The following is a 26,392-nucleotide window of genomic DNA, read 5'->3' on the forward strand; positions in this document are numbered from 1 at the left end:
TTTTAAATTACCCCACGTTCCAAGATTTAAGGATCTACAAATTGACACATTAAATTCATCATAATTAAACTGAAATTAGGAACAAATCTGATATTAATTTTCTGAAAATCAGAGTTCCATTTAAATGATTATTCTTTTACAAGAAATTTAATTACCAAATTTTATTTTCAAATATTTCTTTATGAAAAGGATTTCTTAATTAAAATTGATAAATGAGCTAATTTTAGTAGTTCAATTTTCTCTAATTAACTTTAATTTCTTTGATTCAATTCTAAATATACAGAGACCCATAAAATTTTATTGAAATCGTCGAGGATCACCTATGAACGTCTCATAAATCAAATCGATTAAATCTCAAGTAATAGTTCAATTGTATCAAATCCAGTTATTGCAATGGGTTACCAAATGACGAGCACGTGTTCGTTGATCCACGTGCGATAATGGTAAATGTTCGAGACGGAAACGATCGGTAACTGCAATGTAGAAGCTCGCCCACAGTTGTACCAGACTTTACGTAACGTATCGCAACGAACGTTTCAGTCAATAACCCGACACCACGTCCTCTGCCTCGTTATAGATTTTCCGCCATAAATAGAATAGAGGGAAAAGGCACGAGTCTCCTCGCATTATTGATAACTGCATGGCAATATCGTTCCACATAACAGTTGCAGCTGACATCGGATCCGTTGGCCAGTCTGTTATGAAAATGTTACGTGTCAGTGTGTGTGCCTCTTGCTTTTCTATTAGTGTCAATATCGATGAAAAACTTAAAGATTTTCACGCTCTCTGAGTCGCAGAAATAAATGATAAGAATATTGTTCAGACTGACTGAGGTGATAATTTCAAGCTGTCAATTTTTATAAATTGATCACTTATACATCAAAGAAATATTAGGAGCATCTGGGTAAGTCAGACGTGGAACTTAGGCTTGGAATGTTTACTTGGACTAACATTTTATTTTTCTTAATTAAAAGAACATGTATATCCATATTCTCTATATGTGAAGACAGGAGATCCTATTTAGTTTAGGCTCCCCTAGCTTTCCTTGGTCTCTCCCAGCTGTTCTGGGTCTCCCTTGCTCTCCTTAGTTTTCCTTAGCTTCCCTTACCTCTCCTTAGCTCTTCCAGCCCTTCTGGCTCTTCTTAGTTTCCCCTGACTCCCTTTAGCTCTCCTTAACAGTTTCTAGCTCTCCTAATTTTCCTTAAGTCTCCCAATTCTCTTAAGCTCTCCCATTTTGTTGCCTAAGGAATCTTCCGATGCTAAATCTGATGCTTCCATATCTCACACCTCTTTCTTTTGTGATTGAATCGTGATTGAAGAAGAATGCGTTAATGTTTTCCTTCACCGCAGAATGCGTTAATGTTTTCCTTCACCGCAGAATGCCTCATTTACCAAACCGCGTGAATAATTAATTGCACGGAAACTTTGGTTTCGATGGTAGCAATCGATCCCAGACGATGGAATAATCCATCTACAGTAGTGTTTTCCAAACACGACTGAAAAGTATGACGCCTCGACTGATTGGCCACTTCGTGAGTCAATTACTATGCACACATGTGATTAGAAACTTTCCGTCGCAAATGGCTTAATATTATTCATTTGAAGTTACTTCTACCAATAATTAAAATATTTCAAAAATGTTATCGATTAATTCACTGTCGATAGTTCGTTGTCTACGAATTAAATTCATTCAAAGCAAAGAAGAAAGGAGATCCTACACGGTTCAAACAACTTCTTCTTTCTGTATCAGAAAGGTTCGATGATAAATTAAACTTGTCAGATAACATTCTGTCGGATAAAACCATCAAATTCCATCGTACGATCTTGCCACGCGTACGCTCTAAAGAAAACTTTGTCTCACGAGAGAAAAATGTCTCTGATCGACAATGAAGGACATTAACCGGATTCCTCGAGTCGCGATCGTCTATCAAATAGAAACGCGTTTTCTTCTCGATACACGGGCGTTCGTGTAAACCGACTATTTATAGCATTATCGTTCGCGTTACGTGACATAATTTGATTTTATGTTATGCAATTATACACGGTGATATGTTACTCGTTCCAGGATGATCGATCTGTCGTGTTATTTCTCTGCCATGGCTTTCCGGAATTACGTCAAGTAAAAGTGACACAAAGGACGGCGCATCCGTAGTGTCCGGAATGCAATTACGCGAGATTGCATAATGCCTCGGCTAATAACAAATTCCTACCGCTAAAAGGATGTGTATGTACCGATCCGACGAATGACAAAAGTTAAACAGCAGTTGAGATTCATTTTTATGAAGCTTAACGATGATCATTCATTAACGAGAACTTTGTTCTATCAACACTGCATTATTGCATTGCTATCGAATTCATTTTTTTAAAGAAAAATACAATTTTTTTGAAAGTAGTTTCAAGCTTCATCATTAGTATACTATTATGTGGTAGAAAATTATTATGTACCCGATTATTTAATAATGATAGTATCTTTTTTCTACTATAATTTAGCTAATATTCTTTGGATTTAATTTTTGATAAAATAATAATATGGATAGTAAGTTATTAATTTAGTCATTTAGACAAAGGATCTGTTCAGTACACTAATATCCTTCAGATCAATCATCTTAGTACTAATTACACTAAGTGATTAACGTGTACCTAGCACAGTTTCACTCGCCTCGTACCGCAGTCATAACACAGTAGACACTGAAGAAACTTTACTTCTTAATAGCTGTAACAAACAAGAAGTTTTGTTATTTACAGCACACACAAACTTTGTTCGCTTACAACAGAGTCCGTAATAAGTCCACTTATAACAATGTTCAAGTACTTTATGAGAATTAGAAGTTCAAAGTCCTTTCTTAATTACAATTCTACTTCTTTCGGGTCTAAAGACCTTGTATTTATAAACAACTAACTTACACTAATTGTAAAGGGCTTTTGCAGGTACATAATATTGCATGTCCTCAATTTAGAAAAATGACCTGCAATTCGTAAACCACAATTTGGCACCCATACGTATTTGCGTCAATAACTATTGAAAGCACAAGATAGAACTCCAAACCTTGACGAAAGGGGGATTTATTGGCAATAAACAACGGAGAAATACATCACAATTATTTACAATATCAGAAATAGAGATTCGTGTCGCTGTCCTTAACATTTTGCATCTTGCTATTTTGTAATTATCATTGTTTTCAGCAGCGCTAAATCAAGGGAAGATCTAAGAGAAGCTTTGGATCTAATTTTCCAGAAGGCCTCGTTCTAAGTCCAAGTTCTAAGAATGGAAATTCGCTATACAAATTTTTTATTATTGCCTTCCTTTTTACGATCACATATTATTTAATTTTATTTTAGGGTGCGTCGCAAGTGTTAGCAAGAGTTTCTACATCTCCCCCGCAGCTTCCAAGCAGGTGCGGGGGTGGTTTTAGTGTGTAAAGTCCCGCATTATCTCCTCCCCCCCTTCGGTATGTAACGGATGTCTTTTGAAGTTTTCCACCCCATAAAAGAAAAAAGAACAAAGAGTATTGCAAACAGTCTCGTCTATATTTAATACACCCTGGTACGTTTTTTTTTACCACCTTAACTTCTCTTTATTAATTCCTTTCGTCGAAATGAATTTACATAACGAGAGGATTATCGTTTGGAAACGATTACCGCACATTCACCGACGTTGATGTAATATCTGGCAACTCGTTAACCCCGCTAATGACATTACTTTCATGCTTTGACATTTACCGTTAATTTATGGACGATCTAATTACGTGACTGATACCAGGTCGCGGCAATACTGATAACACGGTCGCGGCTGATAAAGTAGATTCAGACCAATCAAACTTACACAGACTTTGATGTAATATCGAATCGGGGATTTCTGGAATTCGAACATCAACGATACGAAATTAATTAGAAAATTCTAAAATGTCTACAATGCTATATGTACTGAATTATTTTATCGTGTTACGTTAAATATAGCAATGATACAGAAAATAAAAAGAAGATAATGATAAATAAATGAAAAACGATCAGTTGTTCCTCATTTTTGATACCCTATGCGTCCTTGGTTTCATCGACAAGTAAATGGTTCGTTACACAATATTTTTCTCCGGCACGGTTCGCTGTAAATGATGTAACAGGCAAGTAAATTATCTGAAACAATTTTCTGCATCGTTTATTGCACGAGCATAATCACGTTGAACAGGTTACAGGCGAGAACCTCGTGTACCTACACGTGGTTGACATTTTCCGGCATGTGACTCCGCGTTCTCTCCTTCTTCTTTGTTTCATACACTGTTTGCACCGTGCAGACGATGCACAGCTGTGCATCAACAGCTGCACATGCATCCGTAATATAAACACCTTCGTAAACAAGAGTGAAGAAATTCGTATGAAATCACGTGCCTTAATAGAACAAACAAAACGGTCGAGTCTTATGAAATCCAGGAAGAAAGGAAGTTTTGAATTACTAATGCGTAAAAATACAAGATAGCAAATAAAAAATTGAAAGAGATTATATTATTGTATACGTCTGACTAAATACAGGTATTTTCACTGTGGCAATCGTTATGAACGATATCGACATGTTATGTTCGCGATTCCTTAAAAAAAAAAAAAATAACTAACTTTTTCGAAGTCGGTTAAAAATAATGATGGTACTTTGTAAAAATATTTCCCGTTTTCATTCTTTGCTTTCTCAGAATAAAGTACATGAAACGCGATTACTATAAGTGACTGAAAATCCAATAATTTTAAGTCGAGTCGGATCCGCTTACAACACCATTGCACCTGGAGCAGTCCCAAGTGTCAACTATAAATTCAAGGTATTGGGTCGTTTTGCTCCATTTTTGTGAAAAATGTTTCGGCGTACGACGAGGGAAACATCGATGTAATACAAAGATCCCAGAACCAACCCCCAAACGCCAGAGGGTAGCCGCTGTAGAGTTTTAGTAAGTAAAAATCTCACACTGCCCGCCACCCTTCCCTTAGAGGGTGGCGGGCGTCCATCAGAATTTTTCTACGTTATAAAAGAAAGGTCGGGTCAGGTTCGAGTATCGGATACCCGAAGTTTCCGAGTTCTCGATCCCCTCTAGGAATTCCTAATCTCAAAATTTGAAGCAGACGCGAAAATAGAAATGTTTCCCTAAATATTACGAAGAACGTTTATTTCTCAAGTTATTTCCGCCAGAAGTCAACTGAACAAATAAATCACAATTTACAAACATTGCTGCTTTCATCTGGCAGATAAAGTTTCTCAACTGACTCACTGCCAAACGGCTATTGAAAACGATACTCAAAACCTTTGTGTATTTGAACAGTATTCAAATCTCTAACGATTTGCATGCGTTTGCAATTGAAAAATATATACACAGGCGCTTCGATCGTTTAATCGTATTAAGCTCTCTCGATACTTGCACAGTTCGTGCGCCACCTTATGCAACGATTAACTACGATTAAATTCACGATTACAAAACATTGTTACGAATTTCTCGGCCGCAATCTTGAACGCACGGATGACGCGTTTCGCGCGACACACGGGCATAGCTTCAACGTTTATCATCTCGCGCGAGAGCGCCGAGAATGGACGGGACTATGATTTCGTAACGAGACTTCGAGTTACTCCATTAATAGCGACGGCAATTACACGGATCCGCCCATAGGAACAAGAATATCCGCGAACTCTCTGCTCGGCGTGCAGCAAAGTAGACTTGTGACGTAACTCGATGATGCACGCGAAGCGTTTTCGACTATTGTGTCTTTTAACAATTAATTCTTCTTTTATTATGGCACAGTAATAGGTTTTAGTTTGAGGATTTCCTCGGCATTGGCGTAACTAAGATTTCTTTTGGCACGGCCCAGGTCCCTTAGCTTTATCAATAATGTTACGTCGCAAGATTTTACGGGAGAATCTTGGAATATTAAAATTTGAGAAGTTGAGCATTTTACAATTTGGAATTATAGAATATTAGAATTTGAGATCTTGAGCATTTCACAATTTTGGAATTTTAGAATATTAGAATTTGATCTTGATCATTTCACAATTTTGGAATTTTAGAATATTAAATTTTGAAATCATAGAATTTTAAAACTTTGCAATTTTGAATCCTTAAAATATTAGAATGGTAAAAAGGCAATCCACATTTGGGGGAGGAGGGTAGGCCCACCCTGTACCACCTTGGTCCATCTTGGCCCATCCTAGCCCTTACCTACCTACGCCAATGTTCCTCAGGGTTTTAATAGTTAGATAATCTAATATCCCAAATTATCACCTTTCTATTTATTCCAAAATTCTATGATCCAAACAGGGTGAAAATGAGAATATCAGCTAATATATCATTGATAAAGCTACAATCATGAATAATGGTTGTCCTGGAGGGATTAGGAATGGTTCAAAGCGGACCGTACAATTCCGCAACGATCGTTTCATAATCCGGATTATTATTGTTCCCCTGGCAGTATATCATGGAAAGTACCATGCAATCAAACGACACGCGCATAATTTCATTGCGAAACATTTCACAGACCGAAACCGAAGCAAGGATTTTTCGATGAAAATAAACAAAACGGATATTTATCGAATCGAACGGTATTTATGAAACGTGTCCGGACAGAAAATTCATGAATCAGCTTCCGTTTAGTTTCAACGTGCCCTTTTAATAAAAGCATCACGGCCACGTGGAACATCCTCGAGTTTACAAAACAAACGTTGAAATCACGGACGACCTTAATTACAGTTCTGGATTTTAATTGGCTCGGAATCCAGTCACGAATGATCGCCAACTGTGCTCGCAATTCACCACGACGTCCTTCGTCGACCTTACTGCCCACCACCTTTCCGTTACCTGTCCATGCATGCTGTCACTTTCACATATGGTTGCACCTACAGCACTTGGCTGCCTTCGTGCACGTGTGTCGAGCAAACCAGTCGGAAGACGACCTGTTTACCGACTTCATTTGCCCACGATTGTTCGTTGATCCGTGATGTTCAAACCGAGTCAAATGCTTCGGATTGGAAGTAAAAAATAAAATAACAAACAATTTGTTATGTTTCATAGCTCCATATGAAGGTCCCCCTAACAGACATATCTGAGAATAACCTTATATTTCCCAAAAAATATGAAAACGTTTTACAAATGTTATCTCTAAAGAAATCAGTCCAAAACAATAACATCAATCAGGTCTCTGAGCCTAGATCTTTAATCTCTCTTCCAGTTCTAACATTTCAAGTGACAACACATTATTACATCACGCGTATAAATAAATTCATACAATTGGCATGGTTCGTTTCCAGATCTAAATAAATTCGACAGACGTGAAATGTCAAATGTAACAATGCAGGCTATTAACGTGTCATCCATCAATAACACCGTTTCTATCTGTCGACCAATTAAATTGAAAATTCAATGATCAACAATCTACACTTTATTTCGTATTATTTTCAAGAAAACGAAATGAAATTCCATTTCAAACATCCTTGAATCGTTTCATCGTGTGCTAAACTGAAGTCACTGACTGAGAAGAACCGAAGCTTAACGTCAAAAACGAGAATCGTGCCGGATTACGCGCTCGGAAAGATTTATGCGCAGCATCTGGTTCGATGCCATGGAAAATCTTCTGGCTCTTCGACTACAACGTAACACAAATGATACAGTGGCGAATTTATGTAAATCTCGGTTCATTTAAATCCAAGTTACAGAACGTCCTTCCGCGACATTTCTATAAAGAGTCAAGCATAATCATCGGCACCATTCACTTTCACATTATTATATCACAAGCACGTGCGTCAAGTAGGCGCGTAACGCGCTCATACCTACGCATGAACAATAAATCTATAGTGTTTGTCGCGATCGATCACCGTCACAATAAGAATTACCTCGGTGATTTATCATTAACTATCAGCGAAAGGGAAATACCGAAGTTGCATAAACACATTGTTCCTGATATATCAATTTCTATAATTCATATTCGAAAATTCTGCAACGAAAGGTGCAACAACTTTTCGTCGATGCGTTGCATAGAATTATGCAACGGATATGCGATATGCAAAATAAGAATTTTGTAGAGCTTTTTATGAGCTTCATTTTTTGTTTGAAACTTTTCTCTCTGAAATCAATATTTTTGGAAATATTTAGTAAGAACTGTCAAAACTTTGAAGGGTGCTTTGTCGTCAAAAATCCTTTAAGGGACTTTCTTCTCTAATCAAAAATAAGCTTTGGCAAAAATTTCAGAAAAATCTGAGGGTTGTCGCTTTCGGATGTACACCCGAATCATTTAACGACGAAATGAACTTCTGTTCAAATTCGAGATTATATGAAAATTTGTATAAATTTGCATAAACATCCGGTGTTTAGAAATCAGTGCGCAATCCGGCATGTGTCCGGAGAGTATGTAGACGCGTGTACGGGTAATCGGCGAGGGTGGCAGGCGGGGGTGTCAACTACACAGCACGTGAATAATAATGAACATTTCATGCATGCGCGCACATCGTGACGATACGTATCGTAGCCATGGTCGTAACACCAAACACAGTGCTATTCGAGTGCAATTATAACCGTGAGGACGTACACGGCGATAGGGCTTTTAAACGCACGCCTCCTTATCAGCCACGTGTGGACCATATAATCCGATCGATCGTCGACATTACGTGTCCCGGTACCTGGACGAGCTCGCCACATCGCAAGTAGAAAGTCACGATGCATAAATGTATGTATCGTGTCGCATGCACTCGCACGTGTACGTAACGGGTGGTCGAAAAGAAAAGGCTACGTGACAGTTCCACCGCTGATGCAACCAATTGATTTGCCGTATTTTCTAACCTATGGATTGCCAGTTGCGTGGCGCCTACGTGGCATTTTCTAATCCCCTCCCTCTTTTCACCTTTCAATTTTTTCTTTTATTTGCAAAAATTGTATATTTATAAACCTAATGCATAACGCTACAACAACGATATCGGCGTTGCATACCAAGTATTCTTCTCTTTGATATATTTTATCTTCAAGATAACAATTATGTACACGGTTTCTTTGTATGGTGGTAAAACTTGCGGGGAATTTTTAATCGTTACTAATTACTGGAATTTTGACAATAAATAAAAGAATTTGATACACCTTGCGAAGAATTGATAAGGCTTAATCGTCGTAATAAGTTTACGACTTCCTTGATAATTACGTGTACGAGAGTTAATAATTTATCTCCTTCCATGATGCGATAAATAACAAATGCAAAATTGTGTAATGAATACCTGACTCATTGTTTGCTGATGAAATGAATAAGCACTATTATTTTATGATTAATAGTAATTAAAAATTAGAAAATCATGGGAAATTAAATTTTACTGTCTATTTACTAAACTATTTTCTGATACATTCTTTTCAATAAAAGTTAATTATTCTGTAATTTATTTGATTTTTCAAAAGTTCGTTTCTGTATTCTTGTAGCAATTCATAAATCCCATAATTAATTTAAGCTGTAGATTAAATTAGAAAAATAAGAATAATAAATATATACAAAATTTCAGATGGTATTTAAAAAACATTTCCTTGTTAAAAATAGAAATCCTCAAGGAATGGAACGGCCAGTTTAAATTAATCCGTCAGTTCTTCAAGAAAGAATTCAATTAGTCTTATAGTTACGAGGATCAATTGCTAATCAGGCTGTACGTCATAAGGAAAGTCTGATCGCAACTTCTTGCAATGGATCATCCGTCTGAACATGTGGAGGAACACGTGACCGACTCTGGCAATGAATAAGCCGTCGTAGAAAATTCTAACGTGCGAAATCTCTCGGTCAGCGAATTTTTTTACGAGGCAACAATACACGCGTGTTTCCTGGCCTTGGTGCGTTTAATTATCAATTACCAAGCCCGAGGCAGGCGTTCAGTCTCGTCGACTATCCGTTCGTTTCCGTTCGGCCTGGAAATAGATTCTCGATTCAATTAACTCGTCGAATGCCATGGGGTCACTGGTAAATGACGTCGAGTATTTGAATATAATCAAATGCATTTAAATTTAAAAAATTATAGAAAATTGATACGACGACTGTCACGGTGGTAACTGGTGTCCAACACTTTCTGACTAATTATAAAATTAGATAAAAATTAAATGTCATTTTCTCCGAAATTTAATTGATCGAAGTGAAGAAGAAAATAGAATTTTATCTTACACCGAATAATTCCTTTAATTCCTCAATGTATCAATCGATCAATTAAAAAACACAATCAAATATCGGGAAGCGAAGGTGAACCATAAGCCAGCAACAATATCAAGGAACACGCTAATCCGATTTTTAGATACGAATGTAAAAAGTATTGTAAACATTACGAAAGAGCATGCTCTCCTTTTTCTTCTATGGCGGATATCGAAGAGTCATGCGTTCTAAGAAGCTCTTGAAAGTAACTGCTTAGCCATTGTTCATCGTATCGTGACGATGTTGTTGATTAATCCAAGAAAAACGGAGCTTCCTACGTAACTATTCATTTCTAATGCTTTTTCCAAGAACATAATATCTTTACTAAGCCCCAAGTATGTAGGTGTCTTAAAGGCATAAGTGAAAATAAATAATTTTTTAGATTTTCTGTTTCCTAATTTTTTTTTCTACATTTTTTTAAGTTGTCCACAAGATAAAAATAACATATTTTAAATATTCCCTATATGGTGGAGACTGTACCTAAATCCCTCCTAGTTGTCATCTTAAAGACATAGATGAAAGTGAATAACATTTTAGAAATTTTCTAGATGAAAGAAATTTGAAATATTTTCTAACTGACGTGCTCGGTGAACCCCTCCTAGACTTTCTAGGGTCAACCTTGTGATTAACCCTCCACTTGAGGAAGTATGTAATTTAACTAGATTGCGTAAAATTGTCGTCGAAAGTCCTCGTGAAATTACACGGCTGCTCGACAATGACGTCTGAATTGGTGGACGAAAGGTCAAGGATGAAACGCGAAATAACAAATCCTGGTTATAATTAAAATATTGAAACAGCTGAGAAGAGACCTTCCAGTAAAAATAGAACGATGTATAACGTGATTATTTTGAATGAAGTAGTGTAGCCAAATTTTTCCTAACGAATGTCCGATTAAATTCGAGTCCCCAAGTCCAACTCTTTAACCTGCCTTATCTACTGTCCTTGAGCTCTACGTTAATTAAAGATCCAATGGATACTTTATTTACGCATTCTGAGATAAGTAGAGTATAATCAGTACCAAACATGTACATCCGGTTTAATACCCGAGATTACTTCTTACATTACCAAAAACACATCACGAGGGTTCATGTAAAGCGCTAATCAATTTCGTTGTCTTTGGACTTTCGAAGATTATTACCTGTGCAGATACCAGTACAAATTTCAATTGTTCAGATGAAATCTCCTGTACAAGATAATCAAGGATCAGATTGATTGATTCTCTTTACAGATCTTTTAATTTATATTTCATGTACGAGACGATGTTTATAACGGCGGTAATTCTTTCTATATATTTCTTAACTTCTAAAAGATGGTGATATCATGTCAATTGGAATATTCAATTTAATTGGATCTTTATAATTTAACACTTAGTGTCACAATATCAATGACCATGTCAGACACGTTATAATTGCAATCCTTTCACTACTCAATTAAAAGTTTCCATTAGCTAATACAAAAATTAACATTTGAAATAACATCAAATTGTATATTTAGAAAGAATCCAAACTTCTCTTGTAAAAAAGAAATTTTTAAACTTCACCGAGTTTCGCCCTCAGGGTAGTATCATTTCCTAAATCAGTGATAAACAAAACAATTATTTCAGGTGTATATCTTAATTAAAATTTAAAATCTTTTAAATTGTATATTCTGAAAAAACCCATATTTTTCCTATCGAAAAAAGAAAAAATTTCACCGATTTTTACCCTGAGGGTAGTATCCCCTAAGTCAGCGAGAAATAAAAAGGTATTTTAAGTGTATATGTATATTAAAATAACTCGATAGAAGAAATATTTTCATAGTTAATTGAACAGTAATTAACAGATTACTTAATAATTTCCAAGCCTGCATATAAACTGGCCCAATTACATGGTTCACCCAGTATACCGGGTCGTGCCGATAAAAATACTAACCTACATCGAGTCGAGGCTCGAAGCGCGTGTCAGGCAACGTGACTTCTGACTAGCCGATTAGTGCTAGCAATCGTGTTCTGTTCACCGTCTCCTGCTCTTTCGTATCTGGTCGTGAGACGGTAACGCGTTTCTAAAAAGTAAAAAAAAGAAAAAAAAAAAGGAAACACACGGGTCGCTCGACAACCGCGAAAATGTCTGAGCTATGACGTAATTTTCTACTTAACGCTTTCGCGAGCTACAGTGACGCGATACGCATCGTCTTTCAGTCATGGAGAAGCTGAGAACTCGTTCACGTGGTACCGGTAGTCCTTTTGCCTGGTGAAAGGTGAAAGACACCCGGCTAATGCCACGTCTTTCACCGTCCTATAACCCGAACTCTTTGTCCTGGCATTACGTCTTCCCGCAAACGTGTTCAAAGCGGAAGTCTGACATTCTACCGACTCGTACGAGCCGGCTGAAATTGACACCTTTGGCAAATTCAGTTCCAGTACCTTTGACATAATATCTGCAAAGTTTGTCGGTCGTCTTTGAGAGTTTCCGAATAAAACTGTCTTTTGAAACGTACAGTGTCGAGCAAGAGAGGCTTCTCTGGGAAAATGGCGTTATGGTCCTATTTTTCCCTATGCTCGATACTATACACTTTCATTCAAAAGTTATGGGACACATACGTTTTGGTAAACTTACAATTATTTCAATTGAATCATTTTAATTCTGCGTTTTAATTGATCTAATTTCAATCTACTGTAAATTCTAATATCTATTGAACCTCTACTTTTACAAAGAATTCCATATTCAATGCAATTCTGAATCACTCGATGCAATTGAATGCATATGCTGAGAACTATGAATCATACTTATGCTTTAAGAATAAGTATAAATACTGTGCTATGGAATAGCAGCATACTGATTGATTCGTCTAGTGTACAAAGTAAGTATACCTAAGTCTGACGGATTGTTTTATAATCTACTTTTAAGAATGTGTTAAAAGGTGCTACAAATATAATTTAATTAAACTATTGCAGAATAAGAAAAACAGCATTATAACAATATACATATACTATTCACAGCATTAGCAGGATCACTGCTGTAAAAATGAAAAATAATCACCCCTTCAAATTTTGTATAATCGAATAGTTGCTAAATGAACAAAAAGAATGGCGTCAGTATTAATAATATGATAAGTAAACTGGACGCTCCATGTGGCTGGACTGCGCCAAGTAGATTGTGCCTTATGATCAGACCGTCTGTTCGCTTCAAGCGTAAGATAGTAAAAAATGTCGCGATGCATGATGCAATTTTTTTTCATTTCAATATAATAAAATCAGCTCGAGCATTTATTTCAAAATACCTTAGATAAAACACACGTGTGCAGATGTAGTATCGAAAGACTAATAAATTGATAGGTACAATTTAATTTTCATTGCAGCAATTAAGGTGTTAAAACACAAGCTATGAGCATTCATGTTTTTGCTAGATGTGCTAGGAAAAATAAAGCGTTAGTATTAACGACAATAGTATCGATCGAAATAAAGCTGGTTATGAAATTCCTCAGATCGATTTCACGCCTTTCACGCCCACGATGCTCCATCGCTAATATCGATTCTTTCCTATTCTCCTACATTTTTTCTCCAGACCAGTTTTAGAATCCAAGAAAACGAAACCGATCAACGATTCAATTAACACAGATCACTTTTAAATATTCGCTGAAAAGACTTTAGAATTCTAGAAAACAACATTTCTTTCCTTATCCCCTCATATCCTCAGTCTGAATAAAAATTAACTCAGCTTTAAAATTGATGTTTACAGATTCCTGGAAAACAACAATTTCTTGTATTTGTCCTACTAAACCGGTCTCATATTATCAGATTTATGCTACCGATTACTGCTGATATCCTACGGCAGTCAACATGCTAATAAACGACGTACGGACTGTGAGAAACGACTTCATCCGTGCCGACACCGGTATGGTACACCAGCTCGTTATCCCGCGAGCATGGAATACATTTCATAATCCTACAAATAGTTTCACAGGCTCGGTTATATCTGTCCGTGTCGACCCCGATTTTCCGTAGCCGCGAGTCAAACCTTGACTCGTCCCAGGCCACGATTCGAAATCATTGGAATTTCGGTGAAAATATTGCATATCCGGTACTTTCGTATATCGTTTCCTAAGTTTACCATTGCTTATCAGATTCGGACAAGTTGACTATGGGGGTCTTCGATGTTCAACGCCAAATAATAGCAGTTATTTACATTGTAATCGTGACATAAGGTAGAAATTTGAAAAATGGAAAAATCGTGTCTTTAATAATTTGTAATTTATGAATTATAATAATTTAATAATTTGTAATTTGTGAATTACAATAATTTAATAATTTGTAATTTGTAAATTATAAAATCTTGAAAAGGCCTCCACCTAAACAGTGCTTGCTTCTATAATAAAATATTTTCCTTGAAATAAAGTCCAGAAAATAATTGCACTAATGGATTCAAATAGAATCTTTCATAATGGAAAATATTTTCTGATACGTCCAAATTAAAGAATCTAAACATCTCGAAAAGAAAACAGTGTCATAGAGCACTTTCCACCGATCGAAATGGATTTAGCAAAGAGAAGCAGAATGAATGACAAAAAGGTCAGCACAGAGAAAACAAATTAACTATCCTGTTGTTTATCTGTCGGTGCTCTTCCACGTCACAACAATTAGAAGTTTTTCACAATGAATCACAACCCCCGCCGTAATCGCTGTACTATTTTCCACGCCCACACACACACACACACGTGTTCACGCACATTCATCAGCCGCTGAAGCCCCTCTCTCATCTGATTCACCGATACAAACACCTATCCACGTGCATACATACGTAACACGTACGATCGGTTGACTACCTGTGGAACAAGCCAAGGTAACTCTCACTTTTTTCTCGAACGACACTGAACGTCCCTCGGGTATGTCGTTGAAATTACTCAGACGTCGACGCAACGATCGCCAATAAAAAGGAATTAACGACGAGCCGTTCGGTCGAACGGAATTTTCGGAAAGTGGCGAAGGAATTATACCGAGTCGACTGTTTAGACCTTATCGCGACACTTGCCGTTTTATCATCGAAATTTTCCGCCCGTTCGTCTCCACCGTTCCGAAAACATTATCATCATCGATATGGAACGAGCGATCCTTTCATTAAGGTGAGACCTGTTCGAAAAGTATACGACTCTCTTTCAAACCTCTCAATTCTAGCTCAATTTTCGTAGATTTTTGACAGTCGAAGGAGTTTTAACTTACTTTTACTTTGAACAAGAGTTCCTTCAATGCTACACATCCCCAAAATTTATTTTGATGAAGTTATCTATTCACATTCATCATAGACTGGAGCTAATTAATTTATCCTTGATTAAGTTTACTGAACACTTTTAGAACAAATAATTACCCAGAATAGAAAAGTTTTTTAGAGTATAATCGATAGAGGATTTGAAAATTTTTATCCCTTTAATAATTATTTTAACGCTAATTAACACCTTAACGTAACTTTAAAATCATTTGTTTATTTACATTAAAATTAATCCTTTGCACTCGAGTTGGCGCATCGAACCGAGTGGTGAGTCAGAATCGCTTCTCGAGTGAAAAGGATTAAATAAATTACCAAATAAGTAATTATCTCTTTCAAAGAAATGTACGACAAAAGATAAAATTTAATTTTCCAATTTTCTATAATTTCCAATCAACGATATTGGAAAGCGAATCATTTTGCAAATATAAATGTGCATTCAAACGTCACGTGTAGTTTATTCATCCAGCACGGTACGTTTAATTTGTTTACATGATAAATGTCATTAGTTATTGTCATCGCAATAATACAGTCTATAAAGGCCTACAGAGAAAGAATACATCTGTAAACAACTTTTTGCAGAAAAATTACCAAGCAATTATATTAACAAAAACAGTGCATTCTTAAACAGATATTCATTCAGACTGTATTGTACTCATCATTCAGGGACACCCTATACAATATACTTTGCGATTAAAATACACCACTGCTGGCCATAATGTTGTGACCACTATTGTTATCAATTCGAGCCTGATAATTAAACATCCATAGCTAACATTTGACCGTATTTAACTATGATTAAATGGCTGGATGTAAGAAACGACACAAGAAATACGAATGAACTGTAAAAAAATTCATTTAATGGTTGTAAAAATTGTAGTATGAATGAGGAATTGTGTTATGATGCTGAGTCTTGGAAAATAAAAAACATTTCAGTGGAAAATATTCACAGAAGAAGATGACGTTAAGAGAAATCTTTGTACTACAACTAACGATAGAAAATTTTTTTCCAAATTTTGTCAAAATATGTTTGACTTTTATCGAGATAAAAGGATGACATCGTTTATTTATTTTTTTATTTGATATTCAATTTAAAAATAAGCATGCATCGAAGGGGTGTAATTATATTGCGAGATAACTAAACGTTTCTGCGGTAGAAACAAACGTGTGATCAGACACTGGTTCACTCAACCTCGAACAAATTGCAATTCAATCGCTAATAGCATTCGCGATGAAAATAAGGAACAAATAAAATAATGGAGTCTGTGGACTGCAACTAAATGTTTCTGCAGTAGAAACAGACATTGCCGCCAGACAGACAGCTCGCTCAGCGACGAACAAATTGCAAGTCAATCACTAATAGCATTCATCGTGTGCGAATAAAGAACAAAGAAACGAACTAAAAAATTCTTCAGACACGAAAGCGGAACCGTGAATGGAAAATTTTAATTGTGCACCAAACTGACGCGTCGTAAAATAATAAATTCACGCTGATGACGAAACGGATCATCATTAACTTGCAATTTCGTGAAAGGAAAAATACGCGCTTGCTCGTAGCTTTCTTTTGATAATTATTATACGAACGTGTATATGCATGACTCCAAGAAACAAACAAACGAAAACACGATGCTTGTGCCTTCCTTGTGACAATTTTAACTAACTGGAGCTCGTCGATGAATGACACGCAAATTTAATTAAGGGAAATGATTAAGAAATGAAAAATTTTTGATAATTTTGAGGACCTACAATATTATAATTAGTGTTATATTAAAATATTGAATTTAAAGCAATAATATTTTATTTATCATTGAAGTTCAAATTATCTTCCTAAGCTGTATGTACAGCTCAATTCTATAGAATAATAAATATTTTTAATAGTTTTTTAGAAGACTGTAAAAGAATACGTTAGTCCTTTCAAATATAATTTATTTTCTATCAAAATCGTATAATCACCAATAAAATCATCAAAACTAAGTACCCTCGAAGGATCAATATAGAAAAGCTTCTAAACTCCATCAGACGTTATGAAAACAACCTGCTCCTTTTCCTGACCAACAGATACAAAAAGGGAACACTCGGATCCGAGAAATGATAAACACCAGTCAATAAATGCAAATTCATTTTCTCGCGTGCTTATGCATTCTCGCGTCCTCGAAGGACACTCGCAGACAACATTGGCGATCCAATTTCATCAACAACCACCGTTCCCAATTGACGATGCATTCAGGGGCGTTGAAACGTCAATGAATAAAGGAGACCGACACGCGTTGTTGGATAGCGATTAAACTGAACGAAGCATGTCGAAGGACCTTCGCTTCGATCCATGATAAGCAGAAACGCAAACGGGGAAAATATCTGTGTCAAGATGGTGAAACGAAGGCACGAGATTGTACCTATGTTTAACGCACCGCTGCTCGAGACCGAGAGAGAGAGAAACATACGTTAATTGCATTCAATGCAACGACGGTCATTGTCGGTGGAGTTGATGTTGCTGCCTCGTGTAGCCGTAATTTATCGCTGATCGATGCAATTCCTTTCGCCGTTCCAACGACCTCCATACCATTGTTCGAGAATACAGGTGCTTCGTTAGACGCGTTTTACGGGCGCATTCCGTGAAACAGACGGACCGTGAATTTTCAAAAAATTATTTCCCATTCTAGTTACACTTTGGTTCATTTTCTATAAATTGCAATTTGGAAATTAGTAATTTCAAAACGAATCTCAATGAAATCTCTTAAATACAATCCTCATCCATTACTCTATTCTTATGTATTACTCTTTTAATTAAAAAATTATGCATTTAAGGGTTAAGTCCCCGTCTACCCCTTGATTTACTCATCAATTGCAATTTGGAAATAAGCCAATTTAAAGCGTATATCCTTCTTAAATACAATTTTAACAGTAAATCTTATTGAGTTTTTCATTTTTGACGATGCAATCCAGATATCTAAACGGGGTTTCTGCGCGCTTCCTTGAAGAACGCCCACCACCCCGTTTCAGTTGTTTTCCTTACAGAAAACTGTCTGTGTTGCGAAACGTATATGGAAAATCGTAATACGTGCATGGTTACAACATTCCGTGGATAAATATAGAACACCTGCAGACATCTGAACGATCCAATCGATAATGTTGGCGCGTGTTTGCGAATTCTCGCGTACGAGAGAGCAACGCGTGGCTACGTGACCGAAAGCAGAAAGACCTGGATATGCAACATATCTATAGAACCTAAGATGAATCTTCCTTCGACATCTTTTTTTTATATTCACTTGAAGATTTTCCAAGTCCTTCTTTCAACACTTTCGCGGTTACTTTGTTCACTTTTCTGAAACTAGAAGAGACTACAGTATCTAAACTTGACATCGACACTTTGTAGATCATCTTCGTTTTACAAAATAATGTAACTTTAAATTATGTATAAAAAAATTTTAATTTTATTTGAAATTTTGAAACTCGCTTAGTTCTCTATTGAATAAATAGAAAATATATAATTTTTCAAACTGATGTGACTGTAATACACGAAATATGTTGCAACTTGAAAACCATGCGTTTGAACCATGAATTTTTAACGTGTTAAGAAATCATACAATTCCTCGATTTCACAAATATACCACAAAATCGATTAAGATTCACGAGGATGGCTATCGCAGACTCTATCTATCCAACTCGATCTGTCGAAAGAAGGAATCAGTGCAACTTCGAAGACGTTTTAAAAAGAAAAAAAGGTTGCTTAATTTCCAAGTTAAATTCAACGTCGTACGACCACGTACGACCGAACGCGTCACACGTTCGCACTGATGGTGCTCAAATAAATCCGTGCTGATCGATCTGCAGTGTCAATGGCCGATGCGATGCTTCGAGCGGCCAAGATGCGAAACCGTGTGTTATACTGCGGCTCGAAGAATCACTCGGTTGCTATGAGCCAGCCAATATAACTGGTGGTACGAGCGAAAGGACGATGATTCTTTGCGGAAAAGCAAGTCGAAAATGTATAATAGAATAACATTTTCCTATAGAATGCCATCACAGTAGAAAGGACCATATATGGTCAGACATCACATAATTGCAATTGAAAGGTTCAATGCAAGACACAGGCAGCTCTATTTTTTGTAGAAATTAAGATTTTATTATAATTTGTAAGAAAGATCATTTTTTAAACAGTTTATTTTAGTTCTTGTAAAATTAGTAAAAATTAATTTTTAATTACTTCTATTTTTCTAATTGACCTTTTCACTTGCAATCTTGTATAACTAATACCATTTGATATGATATTAGTTCATGAATTATAAGAAAATATCTGATTACACTCGAACCTACTTGCAATATACTTGAATCTCATCTCTAATAATAAAACACTGAAATCTGAATGTCAGTAAAGGAAGGCTCATGTAAATGAACTGTACCCTATACTTTTATCATTTAAAATCACTACGTTCGAAGTTGTATGTACCACCAGTTACATGACAGCCTGTGTACACCATGTCCCCGGTCTATTCTTGATCTCCCGTAAGTGTTTATGACCCAGCGTGCTGACACACTCGTGAAAGTCACTCGTAACGAGCTTCTGAACGAGCAACTTGAATAATACACGTAAACGTCACTCCCCTTGACAATAGAAGTCACGAATATCAATGTAATTCACGCCTGTGCCACGTTCCTTTTAAAACCACTGTCCTTCGCTGTTACAACCATAATCTGATAAAAGTCAAGGTGTATGGCAATCTTTTTTTTTTATTTCAATTCTTTGCACCTTTATAAAATACGTTCTTGTCTTATTGCTTCATCGATGGCGTTAATACAAAATGAACTTGATTCAATATTACATCACCCATGATATCGTCTTTGCGATAGATTATAATTTCGATAAATTTTGATGAACTTGTAATTACTCGATGATTAATTTATCGATTGATTTTGCCGATCCCCTGATGATGTCTTAATCAATTCATTAAGAATCTAATACAATCGAACATTCAAACGAACGGAACTTTTGAATATCATTAATATTATAATAACAATGCGAGGTAGAAAATAGAAAGCCTAATCCCTAATTAATTCTTGTTAAAGAGTGTCATGTCACGCACGGCCATTAACACTGTATTAATCCTCGCATGGCGGACCATGGAGAGAGCCCCAAGTGTAATGTAGGTAATTTTGTGTTTTACATTATTTTCATTTTCTAAATTTTACACCGTTACTTTAAAAATGATTTTCTCAATTAACGAAACCCTTTCGCTTAAAAATTATACATTTAACTTTAGGTTAAAATGATCCAGGCTTCGCCGTTCGAGGATTAATCAATGTATTAACAGTGGTGATCAGCGGAGGCATAAATTTTGGATAATTGAATAATTAATAAAAGACGATAGAATGTAAATTTTGAATAGTGTTAATATTGTATAAATAATGCAAGGTACCAATCTAAAATTTGAAACGGAAGTCACCGTGTTAATAACTGGTACTAATTTGTACGGCTACAGATATCCATTTTCACTGTGGCAATTTACATATTAAATTCCAAACGAATTCTTTCACATACGAGAACGATATTTATATGCTCGTTTAACTGATATAAATGGTCGACGACGTTAAAACGATCCTACGTTCTCTATCTTATCTCTGCTGCGGCCATGAATTTTTTGGCAATGTACGGACCTTCGAGACGTTATAAGTCATATCTAGATAAGTCTAATTATCAATGTCGGCTGAGAAAGGTAGAAACGGTAAACCTCGGGAGGAACAAAGAGAGAGGGCGACATCAAAATCGAACACCTGTGATATTCCTGATAACAACCTTGTAGTTTTCCGTGTTACCAAGAAATATATTCATAGGTATTATTTTCTTCTCAAGAATTGTAGAATTTGTGCAATTTTAGCACCTCGACTTTTTTTTTGTATAAATACTCTTGGAATGTTCGGTAAATTAAACTAACGCAATGTAATTAACACGCTGACCGGCGCAGTAGAAATAGCCATAACTGGTCGGACACACGATAAAATCAATTACCAAAATTTAAATAAAATATTTGTTCGCGGTTATGATAATTTAGAAATTTTCTTGAATAATATTGAATTAGTAAAGCTATGCCCATCTGCACGACTATTGATCAGGAAGACGTGTTGTTCGATTCGACGATTTCATTTATGAATGAAAATCGAGCATTCATATTTATAAACTGATATTTCAGTAAAGACTACATTTTACCAACTTTCGGTTTAACGTGACATTTGTCTATTGGGATTACGTCTATGGACCGTTGTAATACTGCAAAAGTCTTTGTTTATTATTCTCTATTTATAAAATAGGTGGATATTACGTGTGCAATTACGTATTAGAAGGAAGGTTTGCTTTGCGCTTGCTTGTTATTTTGAGAGTTCCAATAATGCTCCAACAATGAATATTATATATCCGTACTACACGAGTCACGCGAACATCAGTTTAGCCTACTTAATAAATGCTCTGGATGCTTATTTGTAGACTCATGTGAATATTTTTCATTTCACATCTGAATATTTTTGGATGGCATTTGGTTGAATAATAACGACAAGGTCGATACCATGGACGCTCACCTGCCCTTTTAACTCTTCTACTTCTTATTAAAAAATCTAACACTAGTTGTATAACAATTAAATAAAATACAAAATTCTTTTATACCCGTATAAAGATTTAAAAGTGCACAGAAATAGTAATGTACCTTTATCTTCATTAAAATCTCAGAATATGATATTTCTAAATGATAATGTTTTACTTTTCACAAAATTCCGAGGTGCGAATAATTATATTTTAAAAGTAACAAATAATTCTGTTATCTTACCTTTCGTATTTCACTTGCATAGAATGAGCGGAGTTGTCCTCCCAATAATTCTGTGTCTCCATCATCTTGCCGCATAGAATCGTTTCCAGTACACAGCGCGATCACTTCCGATTTCCCGTGACTCCTACCGCTTCCTCTGCTCCAACTTCTTCTGTCTTCCTCTTTCTCTTATTACACGGGAAGCGTAAAACTTTCCTGTTTAAATCCACGTTCGAAACACGCACATCGACGAAGCAACTCGTCGCGGTTGAGCGCGAAATTGAACGGAACGCACCAAAGAGAAGAAGAAGAAGAAGAAGAAGAAAAAGAAGATGAAAAATTCAAACAGTATATTCACTGACCGCGGGATCACGCATGCACAGCCAGTATCCGAAAAAAATAGTCGACTTCTGTTTAAAGTGATGAGCTCCTTGATCGATAGTGCGCCACAGACCGAACGACTAGGTTAGGTTCGCCTCCACAAACTCACTGACACACTCGCAACGACACGACAGACCAGGAGGCCGGTACTTGGGAATCGCCCACGTCTTTCCGTCCAGTCACACTCACCGATATATCTGTACTGGCGCCCTCTTCTTTTCTCCTTTATCTTTCTTCCTGCTTCCCAATTTCTTCTTTTCTATTTCTTCTTCGAACCGATCGATCGTCGATCGATCTCTCCTACCACAAACGTAACCAGTTAATCCTTCGTCACGAATCAACGTTCGTACGTGAAGAAACGTTTCCTCGTGAACGAACGATAAGAAGAGAACTGCGGTTCGATCCTGGGACATAAATGCGAGCGACGATAAGGCCGTTGACTTGTTCGACCGCGAAATTCCACGATGTACTAACCGGCAGGGCCGTAGAATTGAACGAACCGCGCGTTCACTTGCGCATCAACGTAGCCGCCACCTATAGACGCCAGTTTCCTTCGGATGCATGCGCATGTACTTTACAAATTTCACGCGGGTAATGCTTGGCGGCGCTCGGGATGCCCTGGACCAATGATTACCAGCGTTACGTGAAACAGGATTGAAATTCCCGATCAATCGACGCGTACCTTTCTTCGATATATCCGGCACTTTTTACCGCGGTCACGCGATTCGAAATTCGAATGGTAAAAATAAAGAGGATCGCGCGCGGTGATTTTTTTTTTTTAACAGTGCGTGTGCGTATAGAAACGTGTGCCGTTTCGTTGGCAGGCTACAGTACGCGTATAATGCGCGGCCCTGTTCGATTCTCGTGATGGGCCGCGGTGTGGCATGCGGACCATTGGTGGGAGCGATCCAGAACCGAACCAGGCACGGAACCATTGATCCTGGAGCCATGCAGCTCGAGGCCCAATTGATATCGTGGGATTTATCGTTTATCTAGATACGATCTATCGGTACGATTATCGATGTTAAGCTTCTGGGCTTATCGAACTCGTTCCAATGAACTTCTGATTCGAAATCCCGCTGTCGTTAAAATAGATACTAACCAGACGATTGTTGCGTAGTTTGAGATTTTTTGTAATCTATAGTGTATCTTCTTAATCGCGAAAACGTAACCACGACATGTGTGCGGTTGCAAAGTTTGCAAAACGAAATGATAAGACAATTTGTTCTACAGGTATGCGTTGATAATGTTACATGTAAGTCGATAAAATGATCTAGAAATAGCACTGATGATGCTGCGCGCACGTCCATTGTACAGTAACAAAAACAAAGAAACAATCTATATCTGACATTACGTACTGTGTCAATTGATTGGAACTGCATTTTGCTTTTACCGAATATTGAAGGTGGATTGATAATTTGGAGTTCTTCGTGGAATTTTATATCATAAAGTGATAAAGATAACGAACGGATCTACCTATACCTGACGTTCAGCGCTGAAGACGTAAACAAACAAAAACGCGCACGTGATGCTCTCGCATTTCAAACATACGTAAGCAGTGGGTGCAACATATCTATCAAGTGTATCAGAAATTCAAGGACTGTAATTTCGCGGTGTGAACAGTAAAATGAATTACGTACCTTAACGACTAACGAGCAATGCGTAGATAAGATTCTGTATTTCTCGAAGACACCACGCGACGCGGTATCAAGCGTGAAACTAAAAACGAGCACAACTAAATTTCACGAATGTACGCTTTCATCCTTTCGTTTTGTACTGGATTCGACAACGTCCGAAGAGAAACCAGCTTTTTTCCTCGAGCAGATGAACCGCACCACGTGTTCACGTAACCAATTCGCGAGATGATGCAAATCCGTCGGTCACATCGCGAGTACAGCAGGATACAAACGAACCGTCAGGAGGGCGAGGGTGAAACGCAGAAAGGGAAAAAATGGTAAGTTTCCAGGTGAAAGTCTAGGAGGAAGGGGGTGAAGCGGGGCCTTGAGACGTTACTGACACAAGTATGGAGAGTGGCGAACGGATGGAGGGGTAACGGAAGGTGAGGAACGTTCGCCGGAACGTATAGTTGAACGAAGAGAGGGATAAGAGTTACCACGCTATGTGACACGTGCGCGTGACGTCACGGGGCCGGTCACGCGAGCACCGTGTGCTCCCGGTCACGTGTCCTGTCACGCGCTCGCTCCATCTCCCTTCCCTTTGCTTCGTTCCTCCCCGTGCATCCCACTCTCCACACCTTTTATTTCTCGTTGCTTCTCCTCGTCCGTTCTCGATTGCGGTCTACGTGCCTTAACGCATTCAGCACGGATAAAGCCTTAAGGCTTCGTATCAAACCGGGTTAACCCGCCATCCGAAAGGTGCCTTAATACTTACTTGCAGCTTGGATGATTAACTTTAATGCCATCAAACAAACTGGATGAACCTGCTCCCCTGTCTGGATGGCGCCTTAACGTGTTCACAGTCTACCTGTTCAAACTTGATACATCAGACTGGATGAACCTGCTGTTTTTAAATGGTGGCCTTAACACGGTCAGCCTGAATGAAGTCTTAAGACGTCAAATTGAATGCACCTTCTTTAGTCTGGATGAAGTCCTAAAGGCATCATCAAATTGAATGCATCCATTGTGTCCAGATGGCTCACACATACGATGGTGACCTCAACACATTTATCCTAGATGAAGCAGTCTTGGGATGCCAAATTGAATGCGTATCCACCCATCATCCGGATGATACCTTAAACACATTTAGTCTGGATGAAGTCTTAAAAGGCATGATCATTAAAATTGAATGCACCCATCCATCCAGATGGGGGGCGGGGGGAGGCGGTTTACTCTTCTGTTCCTTACCCTCCCATATAAAAGACACGGTAACCCATCTTTAAAGCGCACCATGCTCAATTTAGCTTGACCTCATTGATCTCATGGGTATGGGTAAAGAACGTGTGGCTAAGGTTTTTGACGTAAAGGGTTGACTTCAACCGGTCTGATGACTTAATCCTGAACTCCTTCGGGATACAGTCTCGCAACAATGGATGCTCAATGCGGTCAGACGCATTCCAAGTAGTATGGGGCGCTATGGTCAGACTGTCTTTTCGTGTCAGGTACGAACTAATGGCGTGCTACAATGAAAGATGCAATCTTTTAATTCTAATATAATAAAATCAATTCAAAAATTTATTTTTAAATATTTCTGTGTCTTACATGAGACATATCTACGTCTGTAGATGAAAGGTTTAAAGCTTCATCCAGACTGAATTTGTTACAATAAGTTCGCTATTTCTTCTTTCCTTTTGATTATATTGGAACAGCATACGATCACGGACTCGACAGGTATTTAGGTCTGTCATGACACGAGGACGCACGGTAAATGAGAGGGATTCGACTACGTGTTTATACCTGCGCCGTGCTGTTGCGTGTTACGAATCGCTCACGCATACGCCTGACTATTCGAACGCTGCAAATTTTAATGATAGGATTAAATTTTAATTATTCAGCATTCCACGATGACATTTCCCATAAATTTCACTGCTAGCATTTAAGGTAATTAATACGAAATCTAAATTTCGTATTTTTCCTAATTAAACAACAAATACAATATAAATATTTTCACTGCTGGGCTGAATTTAAAAAAATTAATACGTTTAATGTGTTCATTTATGTAATATCCTGATCGTAAAGCATTGGGTCAAAGATGTTAAGAAAATCGGGGTTACACCTTTTTATTGGTAAAACAATTTAAAAGCGCGCTACTTAAATAGTTAAATAATCGCTGCTTTAAATAATATATGCGATAATCACGATT

The 26,392-nt window shown here is 37.2% G+C and overlaps 1 protein-coding gene across 2 annotated transcripts in view; it reads right to left on the bottom strand.

Moving 5' to 3' along the window:
- LOC114871452 (transcription factor cwo-like) overlaps positions 1-26,031 on the bottom strand; it is a 44,245-nt gene extending 18,214 nt beyond the window's left edge. Inside the window, exons 1-4 of one of the 2 annotated variants that reach the window (XM_046290201.1) lie at positions 25,792-26,031; positions 25,438-25,709; positions 24,965-25,324; positions 22,214-22,873 (exon numbers count right to left, since the gene is read on the bottom strand). In XM_046290201.1, the coding sequence (XP_046146157.1) occupies positions 22,214-22,278 (65 nt within the window). In that variant the 5' untranslated portion in view covers positions 22,279-22,873; positions 24,965-25,324; positions 25,438-25,709; positions 25,792-26,031. Of the gene's footprint in view, positions 1-22,213; positions 22,874-24,964; positions 25,333-25,437; positions 25,710-25,791 lie in introns of those variants that run through there. The other variant, XM_029177367.2, reaches the window with a different exon arrangement.
- Between the last annotated feature and the right edge of the window lie 361 nt (positions 26,032-26,392).

Source organism: Osmia bicornis, chromosome 2, assembly GCF_907164935.1.
Source record: "Osmia bicornis bicornis chromosome 2, iOsmBic2.1, whole genome shotgun sequence".
NCBI classification, from domain to species: Eukaryota; Metazoa; Arthropoda; class Insecta; order Hymenoptera; family Megachilidae; genus Osmia; species Osmia bicornis.